The sequence below is a fragment of the Neovison vison genome, chromosome 1 (assembly GCF_020171115.1).
Source record: "Neovison vison isolate M4711 chromosome 1, ASM_NN_V1, whole genome shotgun sequence".
NCBI lineage: Eukaryota > Metazoa > Chordata > Mammalia > Carnivora > Mustelidae > Neogale > Neogale vison.
This window is the reverse complement of record NC_058091.1, coordinates 22,880,811-22,903,509: the sequence shown is the minus strand read 5'-3', so window position 1 is coordinate 22,903,509 and position 22,699 is coordinate 22,880,811. Positions and strand designations below refer to the sequence as shown.

At 39.1% G+C, this 22,699-nt stretch overlaps 1 protein-coding gene across 1 annotated transcript in view; it reads left to right on the top strand.

The window, feature by feature from the left end:
- Positions 1 to 22,699, top strand: part of LOC122909007 — a 157,865-nt gene that overhangs the window by 10,239 nt on the left and 124,927 nt on the right. Inside the window, 3 exon segments of the mRNA XM_044252938.1 lie at positions 3,465 to 3,617; positions 5,337 to 5,438; positions 17,454 to 17,615. Of these exon segments, the coding sequence (XP_044108873.1) occupies positions 3,465 to 3,617; positions 5,337 to 5,438; positions 17,454 to 17,615 (417 nt within the window).

The window sequence follows — 22,699 nt, the reverse complement described above, 5'->3', positions numbered from 1 at the left end:
AGAATTTAAAGAAAAAAGTAGGTTAGAGTCCATAGTGGATGATATAAATGTAGCCAGTATTTGGCAGATTTACGTAATGGGGTTACCTAAAGTCTCCAGCCCTTTGATTCTCACAATGTGTTGTAATAGCTCTCCTTTGACAAGATGCCTTATATATTCAATAGAGTTTACATTGCATCGTGATTTTTAAAGTCGTGCATCTGCTCTGCTATAACACAGTGTTGCACTTCCTTTAAAAAAGCCTCATATTAACAAAAGCCATGCTGGAACTTATTTCAAAGACAAAAATAGGATTATGTATACAGTTTCAAGTTTATAATATAAAGTTTTCAGCTGAAGCATCCACTGTTCAGATATTTATCTAGCTCTGGGTGTGTAATATTTGCAAGTATATATATTTGCTAGGTAAAAGTAGTAAACTAATTGATCCAAACAGGCAAAATCAGATCTGAATTTTGTTTTTGAATGTCCTTTGTGTAAGAAGGAGCCACTATCTTCTCTATCACCACTTGCCTTGATATTCAGGTTTTACTTCCATGTGTGCTTTCTCTGCATGATTTTACTAGGACTATTTCTGTATGTAACACAAGGCTCTTTACACTTCCTGAAACTGGTGGTATCAGATGTTCTTCAGTTTTTTTGAAGGTGATGATGTTTTAGCTCTTGCCTTTCTTTTCATTATCACCAGCAACACTATCTACAGAAGAGCACTTCTTCTTCTTCTTTTTTTTTTTTAAAGATTTTATTTATTTTTTACTTAAGAGAGCAAGCATGTGTGAGCAGGAGGGAGAGGGAGAGAGAATCTGAAACAGACTCTGAGATGAGTGCAGAGCCCAACAGGGACTCTGTCTCACAACCCTGAGATCATGAAACCAAGGCACTAGCTCCAGGCACTAGCCACCAGGCATCTCTAGAGCAGGGCGCTTCTAGGGGAGTATCCTTACCCTCAGTATCAGCAAGTATTATGATAGATGAAAGCTGGAATTGCAATAAGGTGCTGTTTTAAAAGACTCAAATACAAATAAATTATAACACAGTAGACGCTCATCAATGATAACAAAACAACATGAGGGTGTTGATCACACTGCCCCAAAGAATAGATTATTTCCTATATTTCCAAATAATAGATTGTTATACAGTGATAGTGTCCAGTTCTGACTTTCTTATAACAGTATTATGTGCAATGCCTGTGTTCACAGAATGATCACATTACATTTTTTTTAAAGATTTTATTTATTTATTTATTTGACAGATAGAGATCACAAGTAGACAGAGAAGCAGGCAGAGAGAGAGGAGGAAGCAGGCTCCCCGCTGAGCAGAGATGCCCCGATGCGGGGCTCCATCCCAGGACCCTGGGATCATGACCTGGGCCGAAGGCAGAGGCTTTAACCCACTGAGCCACCCAGGGGCCCCTACAACATATTTTTCATGTGTAGGAAGAGTTCTTCTATTTGAATACTGTTTATTCTGGTTCTCTAATTCCCTAGAGCAGGATAAGCGAAGTATAGCCTGTAGTTCACTATCTGCTTCTTTTTTTTTTTTTTTTAAGATTTTATTTATTTATTTGACAGAGAGAGACCAAGCAGGCAGAGAGGCAGGCAGAGAGAGAGAGAGGAGGAAGCAGGCTCCCTGCCAAGCAGAGAGCCCGATGTGGGACTTGATCCCAGGACCCTGAGATCATGACCTGAGCCGAAGGCAGAAGCTTAACCCACTGAGCCACCCAGGCGCCTACTGCTTCTTATTTTTAAATAAAGTTTCATCAGAATTCATCCATAGCCATTTATTTACATATTACATTTGACTGCTTTCACACCACAACTGCAGAGCTGAGTAGTTCAACAGAGACCTATGTATTATCTACAAAGGCTAAAATAGTTACTATCTGGTCCTTCAAGAAGAACTTTGCCACCCTAGCCCTAGACTAGTACTGTCTCCTTGAACTTCCTGCGCTGATGGACGGGATCTGAATCTGCATGGTTCAATATGTTACCCATGCAGCTATTGAGCACTTAAAATGTGGGTAGTGTAACTGAAGAACTAAATTTTAAATTTTATTTAATTTTGATGATTCACATTTGAATGTTAAACAGCCACATGTAGCTAGGGGCAACAGTATTGGATAGCACAGCCCACAAGGTACCAGCGTTAAGTTGAAGAATCTTTAGCTCTGTAACTCATTAAACTCATTCTCTCATTCCAGAAACCTTTGTTAAGGCCCCAGTATGTGCCAGCACTGTGGTAGGATCTATGTGTTTGTGCGTGTAATAAAATATACATAAGATTGACCATTTTAACCTTTCATAAGTGCACAGTTTAGTGGCATTAATTACAAACACATTGTTGTGCAAACATCCCCATGTGGTTGGTTCTTGAGATTCATAGTCTGTGCCCTCAGGAAGTTCACCAGGTAGTGAGGAAATCATGATGTAGTGTGGCCAGTGCAATGAGGAAGGTACTACCACAGGCTCAGTAAGCCTGGGCTCCCTCTGGAGACGGGAGGAAGAAGTGTTCTACATTTTGGCAGGAGGAATTTATGTCACAGAAAGCACTAGTAGCCTCAGTCTGAAAATGAGAGGTGAAGGAATTGACCGAGATACCTTAAAGTGTTTTAATAGGTCCCAGCATCTGGAAACTTCTCTCTAGCAACATCTTGAACAGGTTTCTGGAACGAGAATTTATCTAACTTGTAGATTTTCTAGTTTACCAGGTGGCCAGAAAAAGTGAATGTATTTCTAAAGGTGGACAGATTCACTTCCCATTTAGGGTCCATCTCAAAAATATATATAAATAAATATATTACGTAATTTCCAATCTTTGTTTTTTTTTAATTTCACTTTTTTCCCAATGTTCCAAGATTCATTGTTTATGCACCATACCCAGTGATCCATGCAATACGTGCCCTCCTTAATACCCACCACCAGGCTCATCTGACCCCCCAATCTCCCCCCTTCAGAACTCTCAGTTTTTTTCTTAGCATCCACAGCCTCTCATGGTTCATCTCTCCCTCTGATTTCCTCTAACTCTCTTTGGAGCAGATATTCAGAACAAGTAGTACATAATTATGGCAATGAGTTAACTGAATACGTGTGCCTCACAGATACAGATATTCAACATCTGTTACTGCCATAGTCATGTTTTATGAATTAGTTTATCTCCCAAGACTGTCCCAAAGGCAACCAATAGCTGTTTTTTTTTTTTTTTTTAAGATTTAAGTTATTTATTTGACAGAGACACAACAAGAGAGGGAGTACAAGTAGGGAGAGTGGGAGAAGGAGAAGCAGGCTTCCCACCTAGCAGGGAGCCCGATGCAGGGCTTGATCCTAGAACCCCGGGATCATGACCCAAGCTGAAGGCAGACGCTTAACGACTGAGCCACCCAGGCACCCCTCAAGAGCTGGTTTTGAAATTGTCTACAATCTGAGACTTTTTCTGGATTCCACTTCTCTCTTCTTAATCCTATTTAGGTTTCCAAAAAATTCCGAAGCATCTTCATGGAGCAGCAGAGAATGCAAACATTTCCAGATTATGATGCTGAGATAGCTAAAGTGGAGAATTTGGGTTTGGCAGGTCCTGGTATGGCCTTGAAAAAGAGAGCTAACTGGACTTCCTTTATAAAGGTAAGGAGACTTGTGGTGACATTCACCTGTCACAAAGTATCCTCCAAGCAGGCCAGGCAACCTGGCAGCACCAGGTCTGTCACATTCCTACTGTCTCCTCTCCTCAATGCTCTAAGCAAACTGTCCCATGGCACAAATGGTAGGTGCTTGGCCTCGTACACCAGGTGCTGTGTGTCTATGTTGAAGCTCGCTGCGTTGACCTGCCTTCTCTGGAAAGCCCCCATACTGTCTATTGGGTCCATTCTTCTTGTTAGTGAACTTGGCTGCTTGGCTAGAACCGTGAATAACCCTTAAAGGTATAATGGAGTTGTATAAATCCAGCTTTTGAACCAAAAACTATTCACTGAGTATATACTATGTGTCAGGAATGACCCTTGGTTCCGGAGATACACAAATCACAAACAATACACAAGTAAGCAGATTAAACAAGGTGATTTGGGGTAATGGTAAGCACAGTTGATCCTCATTGTTTGGGGTAGCTATGTTCTATAAAGTTGCCACAAACCCTGAATTAACAAAAACTGAACCATTGCTCACAAGGGAAATACAAGGTTAGGTTCATCAACTGATAGATACACAACCTTGCTTTATGTGTAGTTCTGTTTAAAGATACTTTAATATATGTTTTTGATTCATTAACATTGATCTTATGGCCAATAGCAATATAACTCATGCTCAAAGCTTATCAAACATAAATATTTCTTCCATAAGACATGTCACAGTCTTCCTGTACTTAGGAACACTAGGCAACCCTTTGGCACTATACTTAGGGGCCACTTTAAACATTGAAATCATCAACAAAAAACCACAAAAATATAGAAATGTGTCTCTAACTAGACCACAAAAAGGACTCTTGTTTACAGAATGAGAGCTGGGACAAGAAGTCTGAATGTTGCCGTGTATGACCTCCCCTGGGAATGTGGAGTTGGATGATTCAAAATTTTCACCATTCTTTGCATGCCCATGAATAACCAGGATAGATCTGCCAAAATTGATTTTGGGGTTATGAATAAATTTTGGTGAGAAAAATTTGCAAATACAAAATCCATGAATAATGAGGATCAGCTAGATTGTGTAGGAAAGAAGTCTTACGTGGTAAAGATGAATGGATGGAAAGGAGAGAAATCAAAAATTACTCCTAAGGAATGGGGCTTGAGCAAATAGGTGACTGGTGTAGGGAAAGCCAGACTTTCTGTTCTAACTTGTTACATTTGCCTTCCAAATATAGATAACAAGGAGGTGGTTGTGTATCACATACTGGAGCTTAGAGCTAGATATAAATTTGAAAGTTACAAGTACATTGATGTAGTTATAGCTAATGTATAGCTAAATGTATTACAGAACTAATTTTTGAAATATTCCCTGTTAAGGGATAAGGTAAAATTTTACATGTAGAATCTTTGTGGGAGAACTTCTCTTGCCCTATAGGTCAAGTGTGGTATCTAAAGCTGATGGATTTAGGGTTCCTCCTGCATATGGATTGTGCTGTGTGATCCCAGATGATCTCATAAGCCAGGCACCAACCGGAACTGCTGCTGCCTTCTCCCTCCATGGATCATAAACCCATACAGACGTCTTCCAAGTCTTCACATGCTCTAACAAACTTTCTAGCAGAGACTAGATCCCATTTTAGAAGGTCCTTGAATCTCTTTGCTTGCAACTTTTATTGAGAACCATTCTGTTATGTTGTAACTTTGTGTGAACATGTTTGTCCACTAGATTAAGCCAAAATGTGATCCTTGGCAAAAGAAGATTTTGACTAGACTAAAAGAAAGGAGAAGAATAGATGTATTAATGGAACTCCAAGCAAAGTTTTTGAAGGTAAGAAAATAGCTATGTTCCCTTGTAGATAAAATTCTTGCTGAAATTATTCTCAGAAAATTGAATTTTCCTTCCTGTTTAAGAAATATTAGCCATTGATTCTCTATAAAGGCTTTATTTGGAACTTTCTAATCTAATTGCTCAAATTTTATAATACTGTTAATTTTCCGTAGAAAATAACAATTGTTCCAGCTTTGACACTAAGTCTCTTTGTGGTATCAGTCTATCCGCACAACCTCCTTGAGTTTGTTTCCTCATCTGTGAAACAAAAATACTGGATGAAATTATCTTATTTTTATTGTGGCAAAAAGCACATGGGATAAAATTTTCTCATCTTAATCATTTTAAGTGCACAATTCAGTGGTGTTCAGTATTTTCACATTGTCATGAAACAGATGTACTGGAACTTTTTCATCTTGCCAAACTGAAATTCTGTACCTATTAAACAACAGTTCCCAACTTCCTCCTCCCCACAGCCCCTAGAAACCACCATTCTACTTTCTGTTTCTGAATTTTACCACCTTTACACACCTCATATAAGTGGACTCATACAGTATTAGTCTTTTGGTGACTGGCTTATTTCACTTAGGACAATGTCCTCAAGATCCATCCATGTGGTTGCATGTGGCCAGATTTCCTCTCCCTTTTTTTTTTTCAAGAACATTCTACTAGCTTTATTCTCAGTAGCTCCAAACTGGAAACACCACAGATGTCTTTCAATGGGTAAATAAATTAATCGTGGTATATCCCATACCACGGAATACCTGTAAGCTGTAAAAAACAAAAAAACAAAAAAACCCAACAAACTAGTGATATACCTCAGAACCTGGATGCATCTCCAGAGAACTATAGGAGTGAAAAAAAAGTCAGTCGCATAAAGACTGTATGAGTTCATTTATACAATGCTCTTGAAATGACTAAGAAAAATGAAGACAGATTCGTTGATTGTAGGGGAGGCTGGTGAGGAAGGGAAAGGAGAATGGCTCTAGAGGAACACAAGGGATCCTTGTGGTGATGGATCTTTTCTATGAGTTGACTATATCAAACTCAATATCCAAGTTGTGATACTGTGCTAAGATTTTGCAAGATGTTAACATTGGGAGAAATGGAATGAAGAGTACATGGGACCTCTTTATATTATTTTCCGCCTCTTTTCTTAAATGGTGGTAAAATACACATACCATGAATTTTACTATTTTAACTATTTTTAAAATGTACAGTTCAGTGCCGTTTAGTATATCCATATTGTTGGATAATCGTCACCACCATCCATACCAGACCTCTTCATCTAGCAGACTGAGACTGTTTACCCATTAAACAATAACTCCTCATTCTTCCCTCCCCCTAGTTCCTGGTGACTACCAGTCTAATTTCGGTCTCTAGGAGTTTGACTGCTCTAGGTACCACCTATTAGTGAAATCAGACAGTGTTTGTATTTTTATGACTGACTTCTTTTACTCACCCAGGTTCACCCATGTTGTAGGATATATCAGAATCTCCTTCCTTTTTAAGGCTGAATAATATTCCCTTATGTATATCCATCATGTTTTTTGAAAATCTGTCTGTTGATGGATGTTTGGGTTGCTTCCGCCTCATGACTATTGTGAATAATGCTGCTATGGACATGGATATGTAAATACTTTTTTGAAATCCTGCTTTCAGTTCTTTTGGGTATAAACCCAGGAATAGAATTGCTGGATCATAAGGTAATTCTGTTTTAATTTTTTTGAGGAACTTCCATACTATTTTCCATAGCAGGTGCAGCATTTGACAATACTACCAGCTTTGTCTGGTAGGGTTCCAATTTCTCTGAATTCTCAATAGCCCTGGTTATTTTCTTCCTTCCTTCTTTCCTTCCTTCCTTCCTCCCTCTCTCCCTCTCTTCTTCCCTACCTTTCTTCCTTCTCTTCCTTCACCTCCTGCTTCTTCTTGTTACTAGCCATCCTAATGGATAAGGTAATAATCTCATTTTGGTTTTGCTTTGAATTTCTCTGATGATTAGTGATTTTGAGAGTCTTGTCATATGTTTATCAGTCATTTGTATATCATATTTAGAAAAATGTCTGTAGAAGTCCTTTGCCCATTTTTTGAGTTATTTGATTGTAATTGTTGTTGTGCTGTAGGAGTTCTTTATATATTCTGGATATTAACCCCTTATCAGATGTATGATTTACAAATATATTCTCTCTTTCTATGGGTTGATTTTTACTTTGTTAATTGTGTCCTTTGATGCACAGAAGTTTTAAAGTTTTAGGTAGTCACATTTATCTACTTTTGCCTCTTTTTTTTTTGCCTGTGCTTTTGGTGTCTTATCTAAGAAATCATTACCAAATTTAATGTTATGAAGATTTTCCCCTGTTTTTATCTAAGAGTTTTATAGTTTTAGGTCTTATGTTTACATCCTTAAATGATTATGAGTTAATTTTTTTCTTTTATTTTCTTTTTTAAAATTAACATATAATGTATTATTTGTTTCATGGGTACAGGTCTGTGAACTGTCAGTCTTACATAGTTCACAGCATTCCCCATAGCACATACCCTCCCCATTGTCCATCTTCCAGCCACCCCATCCCTTACACCTCTCTCCCTTCTAGCAACCTAGTTTGTTTCCTGAGATTAAGAGTCTCTTATGGTTTGTCTCCCTTTCTGGTTTCATCTTATTTCATTTTTGCCTCCCTTCTCCTATGATCCTCTGTCTTGTTTCTTAAATTCCTCATATCAGTGAGATCATATGATAATTGTCTTTCTCTGATTGACATATTTCACTAAGCATAATACTCTCTAGTTCTATCCGAATCATTGTAAAAGGCAAGAGTTTTGGGTTTTTGATGGCTGTATAGTATTCCATTATATATATGCAGATATACAGATAGTACTTAGGTCATAGGCTTGTTTTGAGGATTATAAGAGTTAAAATATCTAAAATACTTAAAAAAGAGTGCCTGGCACATAAGTGTTCGATAAATGTTAGTTTTTATTAAGGGAAGAAGGCTAACTAACTATATATTTTATATATATATAAATAAAATATCTTCCTTATCCATTCATGTGTTGATGGAGATCTAGGCTAGGCTCTTTCCACAGTTTGTCCACAACTGTGGACATTGCTGCTATAAACATTGGGGTGCATGTGCCCCTTTGGATCACTACGTTTGTATATTTTGGGTAAATATCCAATAGTGTGATTTCTGGATCGTAGGGCAGCTCTATCTTCAACTTTTTGAGGAACCTGCATACTGTCTTCCAGAGTGGCTGCACCAGCTTGCATTCCCACCAACAGTGTAAGAGGGTTTCCCTTTCTCCACATCCTCATCAATACCTGTCATTTCCTGACTGGTTAATTTTGGCCATTCTGACTGGTGTGAGGTGGTATCTCACTGTGGTTTTAATTTGTATTTCCCTGATGCTGAATGATGTTGAGTACTTTTTCATGTGTCTCTTGGCCATTTGAATGTATTTTTTGCAGAAATGTCTGTTCATGTCTTAAGCCTATTTTTTGATTGGATTGTTTGTTCTTTGGGTGTTGAGTTTGATAAGTTATTTATAAATTTTGGATACAAGCCCTTTATCTGATATGCCATTTGCAAATATCTTCTCCCATTCCCTTGGTTGTCTTTTGGTTTTGTTGACTGTTTCCTTTGCTTTACAAAAGATTTTTATCCTGATGAAGTCCCAATAGTTCATTTTTGCCCTTGCTTCCCTTACCTTTGGCGATGTTTCTAGGAAGAAGTTATTGCAGCTGAGGTCGAGGAAGTTGCTGCCTGTGTTCTCCTCAAGGATTTTGGTGGATTCCTCTCTCACATTGAGGTCTTTCATCCATTTTGAGTCATTTTTTGTGTGTGGTTTAAGGAAATGGTCTAGTTTCATTCTGCATGTGGCTGTCTTATTTTCCCAACATCGTTTATTGAAAAGACGGTCTTTCTCCATTGGACATTCTTTCCTGCTTGGTTGAAGCAGATCCTCCCTTTGTTGAGGGTCTATTTCTGGGCTCTCTGTTCTGTTCCATTGATCTCTGTGTCTGTTTTTGTGCCATTACCATACTGTTTTGATGATTACAGCTTTGTAATAGAGCTTGAAGTCTGGAATTCTGATGCCACCAACTTCAGTTTTCTTTTTCAGCATTCCTGGGTATTCAGGGTCTTTTCTGGTCCCATATAAATTTTAGGACTATTTGTTCCATTTCTTTGAAAAAAGTTGATAGTATTTTGATAGGGATTGCATTAAATGTGTAGATTTCTCTAGGTGGCATAGACATTTTCACAATATTTGTTCTTCCAATCCATGAGCACAGAATGTTTTCCAATTCTTTGTGTCTTCCTCAATTTCTTTTTTTTTTTTTTTAAAGATTTTATTTATTTATTTGACTGGTGTGAGATAGATCACAAGCAGGCAGAGAGGCAGGCAGAGAGAGAGAAGGAAACAGGCTCCCCGCTGAGCAGAGAGCCCGATGCGGGGCTCGATCCCAGGACCCTGAGATCATGACCTGAGCGGAAGGCAGCAGCTTAACCCACTGAGCCACCCAGGCGCCCCCCTCAATTTCTTTCATGAGTGTTCTATAGTTTTCTGAGTATGGATTCTTTGTCTCTTTGGGTAGATTTATTCCTAGGTATCTTATGGTTTTGGGTGCAATTGTAAATGGGATCAACTCCTTAATTTCTCTTTCTTCTGTCTTGCTCTTGGTGTATAGAAATGCAACTAATTTCTGAGCATTGATTTCATTTTATTTATTTTTTAAAATTAATTATTTTTATAACATATAATATATTATTTGTCTCAGGGGTACAGGTCTGTGAATCAACAGGCTTATGCATTTCACAGCATTCACCATATCACATACCGTCCCCAATGTCCATAACCCAACCACCCTCTCCATAAACCCCTCCCCCAGCAACCCTCAGTTTGTTTTGTGAGATTAAGAGTCTCTAATGGTTTGTCTCCCTCCCAATCCTGTCATATTTCATTTTTTCCTTCCCTACCCCCCAAATCTCCCACCCTGCCTCTCAAATTCCTCATATTAGGGAGATCATTGATAATTGTCTTTCTCTCATTCACTTATTTCACTCAACACAATACCCTCTAGTTCCATCCACGTCATTGCAAATGGCAAGATTGCATTTCTTTTGATGGCTGTATAGTATTCATATATATATATATATATATATATACCACATCCTCTTTATCCATTCATCTGTTGATGGATATCTAGGTTCTTTCCATATTGTGGACATTGCTGAGCATTGATTTTTTTGTTCTGACACTTTACTGAATTCCTGTATGAGTTCTAGCTGTTTTGGAGTGGAGTCTTAAAGGATCATACATAAAGTATGATATGATACATAAAGTATCATATCATCTGCAAAGAGTGAGAGTTTGACTTCTTCTTTGCTGATTCAGATGTCTTTTATTTCTTTTTGTTGTCTGATTGCTGAGGCTAGGACCTCTAGTACTATGTTGAATAGCAGTGATGACAGTAGACACCCCTGCCATGTTCTTGACCTTACAGGAAAAGCTCTCAGTTTTTCCCCATTGAGAATGATATTCGCTGTGGGTTTTCACAGACGGCTTTGATAATATTGAGGTATGTACCCTCTATCCCTACACTGTAAAGAGTTTTGATCAGGAAAGGATGCTGTACTTTGTCAAATGCTTTTTCAGCCTCTATTGAGAATATCATATGGTTCTTGTACTTTATTTTATTAATATATTGTATCACATTGATTGATTTGTGGGTGTTGAACCAACCTTGTAGCCCAGGAATAAATCCCACTTGGTTGTGGTGAATAATCCATTTTAATGTTGGACCATATTGGCTAGCATTTTGGTGAGAATTTTTGCATCCATGTTCATCAAGGATATTGGTATATAATTCTCCTTTTTGATGGGGTCTTTGTCTGCTTTGGGGATCAAAGTAATGCTTGCCTCATAAAAATGAGTTTGGAAGTTTTCCTTCCATTTCTATTTTTTGGAACAGTTTCAGGAGAATAGGTACTAATTCTTCTTTAAATGTTTGGTAGAATTCCCCTGGGAAGCCGTCTGGCTCTGGGCTCTTGTTTGTTGGGAGATTTTTGATGACTGCTTCAATCTCCTTATTGGTTATGGGTCTGTTCAGATTTTCTATTTCTTGCTGGTTCAGTTTTGGTAGTTTATACATCTCTAGGAGCACATCCATTTCTTCCAGATTGTCAAATTTGCTGGTGTATAGTTGCTCATAATATGTTCTTATAATTGTTTGTGTATCTTTGGTGTTGGTTGTGATCTCTCCTTTTTCATTCATGATTTTATTAATTTGGGTCCTTTCTATTTTTTTTTATAAGGGATTTATCAATCCTATTAATTTATCAATCAAAGATTGATTGATTGATTTATCAAAGATCCAGCTCCTAGTTTTGTTGATCTGTTCTACTGTTCTTTTAGTTTCTATTTCATTGATTTCTGCTCTGATCTTTATTATTTCTCTTCTCCTGCTGAGTTTAGGGTTTCTTTACTGTTCTTTCTTCAGCTCCTTTAGGTGTAGGGTTAGGTTGTGTATTTGAAACCTTTCTTGTTTCTTGATAAAGGCTTGTATGGTTATATACTTTCTTCTCAGGACCGCCTTTGCTGCATCCCAACGATTTTGGGATGTTGGGTTTTCGTTTTCATTTGTTTCTGTGAATTTTTAAAAATTCTTCTTTAATTTCCTGGTTGACCATTCATTCCTTAATAAGATGGTCTTTAGCCTCCATGTATTTGAGTTCTTCCCAACTTTCCTGTTGTGGTTGAGTTCTAGTTTCAAAGCACTGTGATCTGAAAATATGTAGGGAATGATCCCTACTTATACATCTTTTGGTACCTACTGAGACATGATTTGTGACCCAGGATGTGATCTGTTCTGGAGAATGTTCCATGTGCACTAGAGAAGAATGTGTATTCTGTTGCTTTGGGATGGAATGTTCTGAATATATCCGTGATGTCCATCTGGTCCAGTGTGTCATTCAAGGCCTTTATTTCCTTGTTGATCTTTTGCTTGGATGATCTGTCCATTTCAGTGAGGAGGGTGTAAAAGTCCCCTACTAGTGTTGTATTATTGTCAATGTGTTTCTTTGGTTTTTATTATTAATTGGTTTATATAGTTGGCTGCTCCTGTGTTAGGAGCATAGATATTTAAAATTATTAGATATTCTTGTTGGAAAAGACACTTTAAGGATGGTATAATGTCCTTCCTCATCTCTTACTGTAGTCTTTGGCTTAAAATCTAATTTATCTGATATAAGGATTGCCACCCCCGCTTTCTTTTGATGTCCATTAGCACAGTAAATTGTTTTCCACCCCCTCAATTTAAATCTGGAGATGTCTTTGCATCTAAAATGAGTTTCTTGCAGATAGCATATCTATGGGTCTTTTTTTTTCCCCACCCATTTTGATACCCTGCATCTTTTGAGTGGGTCATTTAGCCCATTTACATTCAGGGTAACCATTAAAAGATATGAATTTAGGGCCATTGTATTGCCTCTAAGGTAACTGTTACTGTATATTGTCTCTGTTCCTTTCTGGTCTGTTACTTTTATTATTTTTTTTAAATTTTCTTTTCATTTATTTATTTGACAGAGAGAGATCACAAGTAGGCAGAGAGGCAGGCAGAGAGAGAGGAGGAATCAGGCAGAGAGGCAGGCAGAGAGAGAGGTAGGGAAGCAGGCTCCCTGCTGAGCAGAGAGCCCAATATGGGGCTCAATCCCAGGACCCTGAGATCATGATCCGAGCTGAAGGCAGAGGCTTTAACCCACTGAGCCACCCAGGCACCCCTCTGGTCTGTTACTTTTAGGATCTCTCTTTGCTTAGAGGACCCCTTTAATATTTCCTGTAGGACTGGTTTGGTGTTTGCAAATTCTTTTAGTTTTTGTTTGTCCTGGAAGCTTTTTATGTCGCCTTCTATTTTCAGTGACAGCCTAGCTATATATAGTATTCTTGGCAGTATATTTTTTTTGTTTAGTACTCTGAATATATCATGCCAGTCCTTTCTGGCCTGCCAGGTCTCTGTGAATAGGTCTGCTGCCAATCTAATATTTCTACCATTATAGGTTACAGATCTCTTGTCCTGAGCTGCTTTCAGGATTTTCTCTTTGTCCCTGAGACTTGTAAGTTTTACTATTAGATGACAGGGTGCGGACATATTTTTATTGATTTTTGAGGGGTGTTCTCTGTGCCTCCTGGATTTTGATACTTGTTTCCTTCCCCAAACTAGGGAAGTTCTCTGCTATAATTTGCTCCTATATACCTTCCTCCCCTCTCTCTCTCTCTATTCTTCTTCTTCTAGGATCCCAATTATTCTAATATTGTTTCATCTTATGGTATCACTTATCTCTCAAATCCTCCCCTGGTGATCCAGTATTTGTTTATCTCTCTTTTACTCAGCTTCTTTATTCTCCATCATTTGGTCTTCTATATCACTAATTCTCTCTTCTGCCTCATTTATCCTAGCAGTAAGAGCCTCCATTTTTATTGCATCTCATTAATAGCTTTTTAAACTCCAACTTGATTAGATTTTATAATCCTTTTATTTCTCCCAAAAGGGATTTTATTTCTACAGAAAAGGATTCTCTAGTATCTTCTATGCTTTTTTCAAGCCCAGTTAACATCTTTATAATTGTAATTCTGAGCTCTAGTTCTGACATCTTACTGATGTCTGTATTGATTAGGTCCACAGCCATTGGTACTGCCTCTTGTTCTTTTTTGGAGAGTGAGTTTTTCTGCCTTGTCATTTTTTTTAGAGAAGAAAAGATGAATGAAAGAACAAAATGCTGAAAGGTAACAATGACCCCAGAAAAAATATACACTAACCAAAGGAGAAGAGACCAAAACAGAGGAGAAAAGAAAGCAATAAAAAATATGATTAGAGGGGCAACTGGGTGGTTCAGTGGGTTAAGACCTCTGCCTTCAGCTCAGGTCATGATCTCAGGGACCTGGGATTGAGCCCTGCATTGGGCTCTCTGCTCAGCGGAGAGACTGCTTCCCCCTCTCTCTCTGCCTGCCTCTGCCTGCTTGTGATCTCTCTCTCTGTCAAATAAATAAATAAAATATTTTTAAAAAATATGATTAGACTGATGAATAGAACAGAGCCACACACTTGATTTTGATTTTGGGTGTATTTTCATGTGTTAGAAGAAACTGCCTCCCAAATTTTTAAAGAAAGAAAGGAAGAAAATAGATATACATAAATATTTTCTCATATATATATATTTATATATATATACACACACATACACACACACGATGAAAGGATATAATATGACTGTAGAGATGAACATTTAAAAAGATTTTTAAAAAGGAATTGAGGGGCACCTGGGTGGCCCAGTCACTGAATGTCTGCCTTTGGCCAGGTCATGATCCTGGGGTCCTGGGATCGAGCCCTGCATTGGGCTTGCTGCTCAGTGGGAAGCCTGCTTCTCCTTCTACTGCTCCCCCTGCTTGTGTTCCCACTCTCACTCTGTCAAATAAATAAATAAAAATAAAATCTTAAAAAATAAAAAAGGAATTGATAAGAAGTTGGTTGGAAAAACAAACAAACAAACAAACAAACAAACAAAAAAACAGGGAGAGAAGGTAATCAGGTGGGAGACCAGAAAAAGCCATATGCTAGATTTAGGGTATATTTTGGTCTGTTAGAAGAAAATGTATCCCAAAATTTTAAAGAAAAAGTTACATGATTACAAAAAATAAGTTTAAATACAGTGAAGGGATAGAATATGAGTATAAAAATGAAAATTTAAAAAGATTTTTAAAAAGGTATTGATGAGATAAAATAGTTAAAATAGGTTAAAATAGGAAAGAGGAAAATTAAAAAAAAGAAAAATAGAAAAAAAATAACGAAAATTAAAAAAAAATTAACTCTGAAGACTAAAGAATCAGGAAAAAAGCCGTGAATTCTATATGCTGTATTTCCCTAGCACTGGAGTTCCTCAGTTCTCCTTGATTAGTGAACTTGGTCTTGGCTGGATGTTCTTGCTGATCTTCTGAGGAGGACTCTGTTGCAGTGATTCTCAAATGTCTTTGCCCAAGGCAGAATTGCACCACCCTTCCCAGTGGCCAGGCTAAGTATTCTCCTCAGGATTTGCTCTCGGAAGCTTTTGTTCCCTGAACGCTTTCTGTACAGCTTGGGAGGAGGAGAATGAAGATGGTGGCCTCCCAATCTCCAGCCCTTTAGTTGCTGAGAGCTCAGGGCCCCACTCTTCAATGTGTCTCAGAGAAAAGCAGTCAATCCCTCCTTCTCCTTGGTCTCCGGCCACACTCCGAGCTCACCCAGGCTGTGACTGAGCATTTCTATCTCTGGCGCACAGCACCATTTGGAGTCTCCTAACCCAGCAGATTCCTGCCATGCACTCCCACGCTGCTTCTCCCATAGGAGGAAGAGGGGGTCTCTCTGGATCTGCCACTTGTGGGATTCCTGCGTGAAGAGCAGTAGCTCAACTGTGCCTTAGATCATGGTTTAAGGTAACCCCGAACTGAGAGCTCACTCCTTGACTCCACCCTTGCAGCCAGCTGCCCTGCTCTAATATCTGTGAGCTTTGATGTACTCAGACACTCTACTGGTTTTTCCGTGACCCTGAGGATCCTGAGACCACATTGTCCCAGCGAAGTCTCCTCCTCCCAACCGCCACCCCTGCCACCTGTCCGCTTATCCTCTGGAGCAAGGTTCCTCAGTGCAGCAGACTTCTAAAAGTTCCAATTTTGTACCCCACTGCTCTACTGCTTGCTGGGATGGCCCCTTCCCCCACAGTCTATCTTCCTGTATATTGGCTTGGATACACTTCATCCTACCTTCCAGAAAGTGGTTGCTTTTCTGTTCATGGAATTGCTGCTATTCTCTTTGACCTCCTGTTGAATTTGTAGGTGTTCAGAATGGTTTGATAACTATCTAGCTGAATTCATGGGACCAGACAAAATTTAGGTCTCCTACTCCTCTGCCATCTTGCTCCACCAATCTCCATTATGAGTTAATTTTTTGTGTATTGTGTATGATAAAGGTTTAACTTCATTTTTTTTACATGTGGATATCCTGTTTTCCTAGAATCATTTGTTGAAGAGACTGTCCCTTCTCTGTTGAATGGTATTGACATCCATGTCTAAGATCATATGACCATATACTCAAGGGTTTATTTCTATGCTCTCTAGTCTATTCTGTTGGCCTAGATGCCCAGTTTATTCCAGGACCACACCATTTGGATTACCATAGCTTTGTAATATGGTTTGAAATCAGAAAGTGTGTGTCCACCAATTTTATTCTTCTTTTTCAAAATTACATTGCTATTTGGTGTCCTTTGAGGTTTCACATGAATTTTAGGGTGAATCTTTCTATTTCTGCGAAAAAAGTCATTGGGGTTTTGGTAGGGATTGGACTAAATGACATTTGAATTTCCTTGTAAAATACTGTGTTACATGTATCACTGCTGTTGAAATTCAATTCTGGGACTATTACTTGATCCTTTACCTCCAGAAGAGAAGAAGGAACATTTATTCAGTACCTACTACATGATGGGAATTTTTGCACCAATCCTGGGAGAGACATCATTGTTGTTCTTATTAGGTTGACTTGTCCTGCTCTGTGTGGTGAAGTCAGGATTCCAGCAGAGATATGAACCAAGGCTTGTGTCCTTACAAAGCTTGTACTTTCCTCATACAATCCAGCATCCTCTTCCTCCATCTCCTGGCAGCTTCCTAATAGCAAACAGGGTTTGTACCCAAAATGATGTGTGTTTATCTTTTCATTGGTGCTATAACATTTGTGGGGTACAATCTACTTTGTATTTAGAGGGTTGTTGCAGAATTTTAAATGACTTGCTGTGTGTATTTAAATATTCACAATGTTCAGTGGATGGACATACTAAAGGGAATCATGATGTTTTAATGTGATTTTTATTTTTTAACTGAATAAAGCCCCACCTGGGGATTCTTTTTTATTTGTGTGTATATGACCAAACTTTTGCTGAATAGAAGGGAATAATCCTTTACCAAACCATTCTTTTCCCTCTTGTTCTACTTGAGATTTCCAGCCCCGAGCGAGTAATGCAAGTGCTCCAAGACCACGCTGCAAAGACAATCATGCCACCTCCATCTCGTCCAACTTTCGTGGCTTCCCAGGGTTTGCATCAGTGCAACTATGACCACATCTGGGAGAATATTTATAGCAACATCAATCTCTACCAGGTAAAACAGGAAGAAATAACCAATATGCCTTTCTGTCCAACTCACTACTTTTGTGTAGACCTTAGAAATTTACCTTTGGTAGTTTTTCAGAAACCCTCTCCATAAGAGTTTCATTACCCAGCCAGGTTTGTTTTTTTAATAAAAAGATTTAATTGCTGATTAAAAAGAAGAATGTAAAGAGGTATAATACAAGAGATTGCTGCTGGGACATATACATAACCACTATTTACCAATGCAAAGGCACACATTTTAGTGCTAAACACCAAATGAGTTGGACAATTGTTAAATAGTGTGAGTGTGTAGAGGCAAAGTGGTCCCCCTAGGGTTGGTTCTTCTGGGAAAACCTTTTGAAGGAGGAGGAAACTGAACTGGGTTTGAAGGACTCATGGGGCTCAGGGAAGTGGTGGCAGAGAGGGAAGCACATTGTAGAAGGGAGGCATGAACAACCATGCAGAAGAGACACTGTGTGTGTGGGGTTCAAGGCCAGGTTGGTGGAGTGAGTCATGTGGAAATATGTGGAAGAAAAGTTTTTTTAAGTGGGAGGAGAGGGAAAGTTGTGAATGTCCATAAATTTCAGAAAAAGCAATTTGTGTTTTATCCTATAAGGGAAGTGATATATACAAAGTTGTATTTTTAGGAAGATTGATGTGGCAGCAAGGTGTTAGTTGGATTGGAAGAGGGAGAGACTGCAGGCAGGGAAGCCAGCTAGATAGCTACTACATAAGATAGGCCTGAAGTTTGGCAACAAAAGGCAATTTCTATACAAAGCTATTGGATATTTGTCTTTACAATGGTACTACAACATTTTAAATAATTTGCTACTGTTTGTTGCTCCAAGGGAGGAGTATTGTTTCCTTTGCTTATTTAAATGGGAAAACTTAGTATGTTTATGGTCTGGAAGAAATGATCAGTGGAGATGAGGAGATGGAAGATATGAAAGGGTGAATTTGAGAAACAGATGACCCTGGGGAAAGAGGAGGGGTTGGGATGAAGAAACCAGTTGAAGGTGGGCGCCTGGATGGCTTAGTGGGTTAAGCTGCTGCCTTCGGCTCAGGTCATGATCTCAGGGTCCTGGGATGGAGTCCTGCATTGGGCTCTCTGCTTGGCAGGGAGCCTGCTTCCTCCTCTCTCTCTCTGCCTGCCTCTCTACCTACTTGTGACCTCTCTGTGTCAAATAAATAAATGAAATAAAATAAACTAGTTGAAGGAGTAATTTTGAGAAAGGAAGACTGGCATCATTTCCCTTGAGGTGAATAAGATCTATAGAATTTCCAGGTACAAAAAAAATAAGATGTGGTAGCTTGTAAATGCCTCTGGATGTCTCATAGAGAGAGAGGAGAAGGGGGGAAGATGCCTGCATTAGTGAGATTGAAGGTTAAAGTGACACGTAAGGAGGTGGGTCACTGCGGGTAATGCCACCGGGCCACCAATGGAGAAAAGAATATAAGGATGACCATGTAGCCAGAGGGCCCAGTTAAAGTAAGAGGGCATGACTTTCAGTGAGCCTAATATTCAGAATAATCCTATTATTTTCACCCCTAAATATAATTGTAGAAATTATACATAAAGTCAAAGGTATGAAGAAGTTTAGTAGAATGCTAGAGAGAGAAGCACTGTCATGGTCTATCATCCCAGGCTGGGGATGGGAGAAAGTGAAACCCAAATGACTTACAGATTAGCTGGAAGCAAACACAAAAGTACATGCATGTGTAACACACACACACACACACACACACCCCACAACCTCTACAACTTTTCAACCTAGATAAGGATCTAGAGAATCTAATAAAAAATGAGTTGGCCAAAGAGATCAGGAGCAGAGACAGCATTATCATGGCATTGATCACCTGGACTCTGATTTCCTTGACAGGCACGCGGCTACCAGTGACAGCCCTCAGCGAGCATCCTGAGAGAGCTGAGAAAATAGCCACATTTTTTCCTACCCCATACATCACCAGGAAGACCTTATACTAATAAGGGGATTTAAAAAAACACATTCTTTATTTAAATTCAATTAATTAACATATAATGTATTTTTGGTTTCAGAGGTACAGTTCTGTGATGTAATATTCAATGTAATGAGCATTTCATCTTGTTTTATTTTTTTCTTCTCTTCCCCTATGATCCTCTGTTTTGTTTCTTAAATTCCACATATGAGTGAGATCGTATGATTAATTGTCTTCCTCTGATTGACTTCGTTCACCTAGCATAATACCTTCTAGTTCCATCCATGTCGTTACAAATGGCAGGATTTCATTTTTTTAAAAAGATTTTATTTATTTATTTGACAGAGATCACAAGCAGGCAGAGAAGCAGGTAGAGAGAGAGAGAGAGAGAGAGAGAGGGTAGCAAGCTCCCCACTGAGCAGAGAGCCCAATGCTCAATCCCAGGACCCTGAGATCATGACCTGAGCTGAAGGCAGAGGCTTTAACCCACTGAGCCACCCAGGCACCCCAGGATTTCATTTTTTGATGGCTGTGTAATATTCCATCATATATATATAATATTATATATATATATTTATATAATATATATAATCACAGCTTCTTTTTTTTTTAAAGATTTTATTTATTTATTTGACAGAGAGACACATCAGGAGAGGGAACACAAGCAAGGGGAGTGAGAGAGAGGGAGAAACAGGTTCCCCACTGAGCAAGGAGCCTGATGTGTTGCTTGATCCCAGGGCCCTCGGATCATGACCTGAGCCAAAGGCAGATGCTTAACAACTCAGCCGCCTGGGCACCCCTATACCACATCTTCTTTATCCATTCAACTGTTGATGGGCATCTGTGTTCTTTCCATAGTTTGGTTATCGCGGACATTGCTGCAATAAACATTGGGGTACAGGTGCCCCTTAGGATCACTACATTTATATCCTCGGGGTAAATATCCAGAAGTGCAATGCTTGGTTGTAGTATAGTTCTGTCTTCAACTTTTTGAGGAAAGTTCGTATTGTTTTCTAGAGTGGCTGCATCAGCTTTCATTCCCACCAATGGTGTAGGAAGGTTCCCCTTTCTCTGCATCCTCACCAACATCTGTTTTTTCCTGACTTTTTAATTTTAGTCGCCCTGACTGGTGCGAGGTAGTATATCATTGTGGTTCTGATTTGTATTTCACAAGGGGACATTTAAAAACATCCAGTTCTTTTCCTTCTTGAACCAAACTTAAGCAGAAGGAGGTAGGGAGTAGGAAAGAAGGAAGAAGGTTGAAGCCAGAGTCAGCCCTTATCACTAAATAAGACCGGTGCTCCTAAGATACTGAACAGTCTAGCTCTTGATCTTGAAAGGATCCTCCTTTACCTGAGATTCTGGTTTTAACATTTGAGGGCCACCACAAGTCTGTTTCCTCCTTGACTGAGAAAATAGGGGCAATTAAATTCCCAGGGGGGCAGATGAGGGTGAACAGAAGTAAAGGAGAAGTAGGAGGTAAAGGAACAGGGAGTCAGTAGTGAAGAGCTTCATGTTTGAAGTCATGGAGAAGTGATGGTCCAGGGTCTGGCTGGACCAGCAGGCCAGAATTGTAGCAGTGCCCATGAAGACTTAAGGGATGAAGGAGGTTATCCAGGAAAAGCAGAAAGTGCAGGGCAAGAGCAGGAGATGATGGCTCAGGTTTTTTTTTGAAAGGTGGAAAACACTAAGAGCTACAGCGCGAGGAAGGAGACCAGCCACACAGTGGAGAGAACTGACATTTCCTGCCATCCTCTGTTCCTCCTTCCCTCCATTTACACATGAGATGGAAAGTCAGAGTATGATGAAATGTAGTCTCTGTTTTCACCAGTCTATTTTGAAAGCAGTTGCCCGTGTTAAACTGGAGGAAAGAAGAAAAAAAGAATGAAAGAAAGAAAACCACTTCCTTGGGCTATTTACTGACTTGTAAATATTGTTCTTGGAATTGACCAAAAGAAGAAAAATGTGAACACCTACTTTCAGGTTGATTTATGGTAAATGGACCCTAAAGAATGAGAACACCTATGTATTTCAGAGGTGGATCCTGAAGGGAGACATAACACACACAAATTAACCCTACATGTTAGTGTCATGCAAGTTTCCTGTTCATTAGTTTGTTCATTCATTCATTCATTCGTTCAGTGATTATTACATGGATACTGTAATTATTATAATTATTAATTATTACATGGATACTGCCTTTGTGCCAGGACCTGTGCTGCTCAGGGAATGAAACATGCAATAAACAGGTGAACGGAAGAGTTAATCTCATCTCTAAGCTGTGGATGTCATGAGGAAAACCACAGGAAGAGGGGGCAGTAGGGTAGAGAGGAGCTTCCGCTGATAGATGGACCAAGCTCTCTGAGTTGGGAACATCTGATCTGACATTTGATAAATGAGAAGGAGTCAGCCATGCTAGTGAAGAGCTTTCCCAGTGGGGAAACAGAAAATAGCACAGCATTGGAGAAAGAAAATTCTGAGGCAACGATCAGTGGTTTTCTACTTTCCCTCCCATTTTCCTGTGGGCGTTACTTTATGAACTCCTTATGTATTTCTGCTCTGGTCAAGAGGCACTTTATACAATATCTGAATGCCGTTCTGAATATTGGATACCAGTCAGAGGAGATTAGGATGAAGTTAAAGGGGGAAGATGGGAGGAGTCACAGGAATGTGGGTATGAATTGTAAAGCTCTGTGATTATTTTGCACGCATGTAGCAGTCAAGTATGAATTTTAGCATCTATATGCTGGTCAGCATTCTGATTCTGAAGTTGGCAAGGAACAATCCATACCCCATGAAAAATAACTTTCTTACTTCTGCATGAAGGAAAGCAAACCTCATAGGATTGCCCATTTTGACAGCTCAGAAAGAATAGAGCATGACTTCGGGACAGTTTTGGATCAGTTTTCAATGAATACTATTCACCAATAGTTTTTCTTTAGGAAGTTTGTTGTTGTTGTTTAGAAAATAAATGTTTTATTTCAGAGCAGTTTTAGATTTACAGAAAAGCTACAAAGATAGTACAAGGAGTTCCCAGAAATCCCCTGTCAGGTTTCTCCTATTATTGACATATTACTTTGTCACACCAAGGAACGAGCACTGGTACATTACTGATATCTAAACTAGACTGTATTTGGA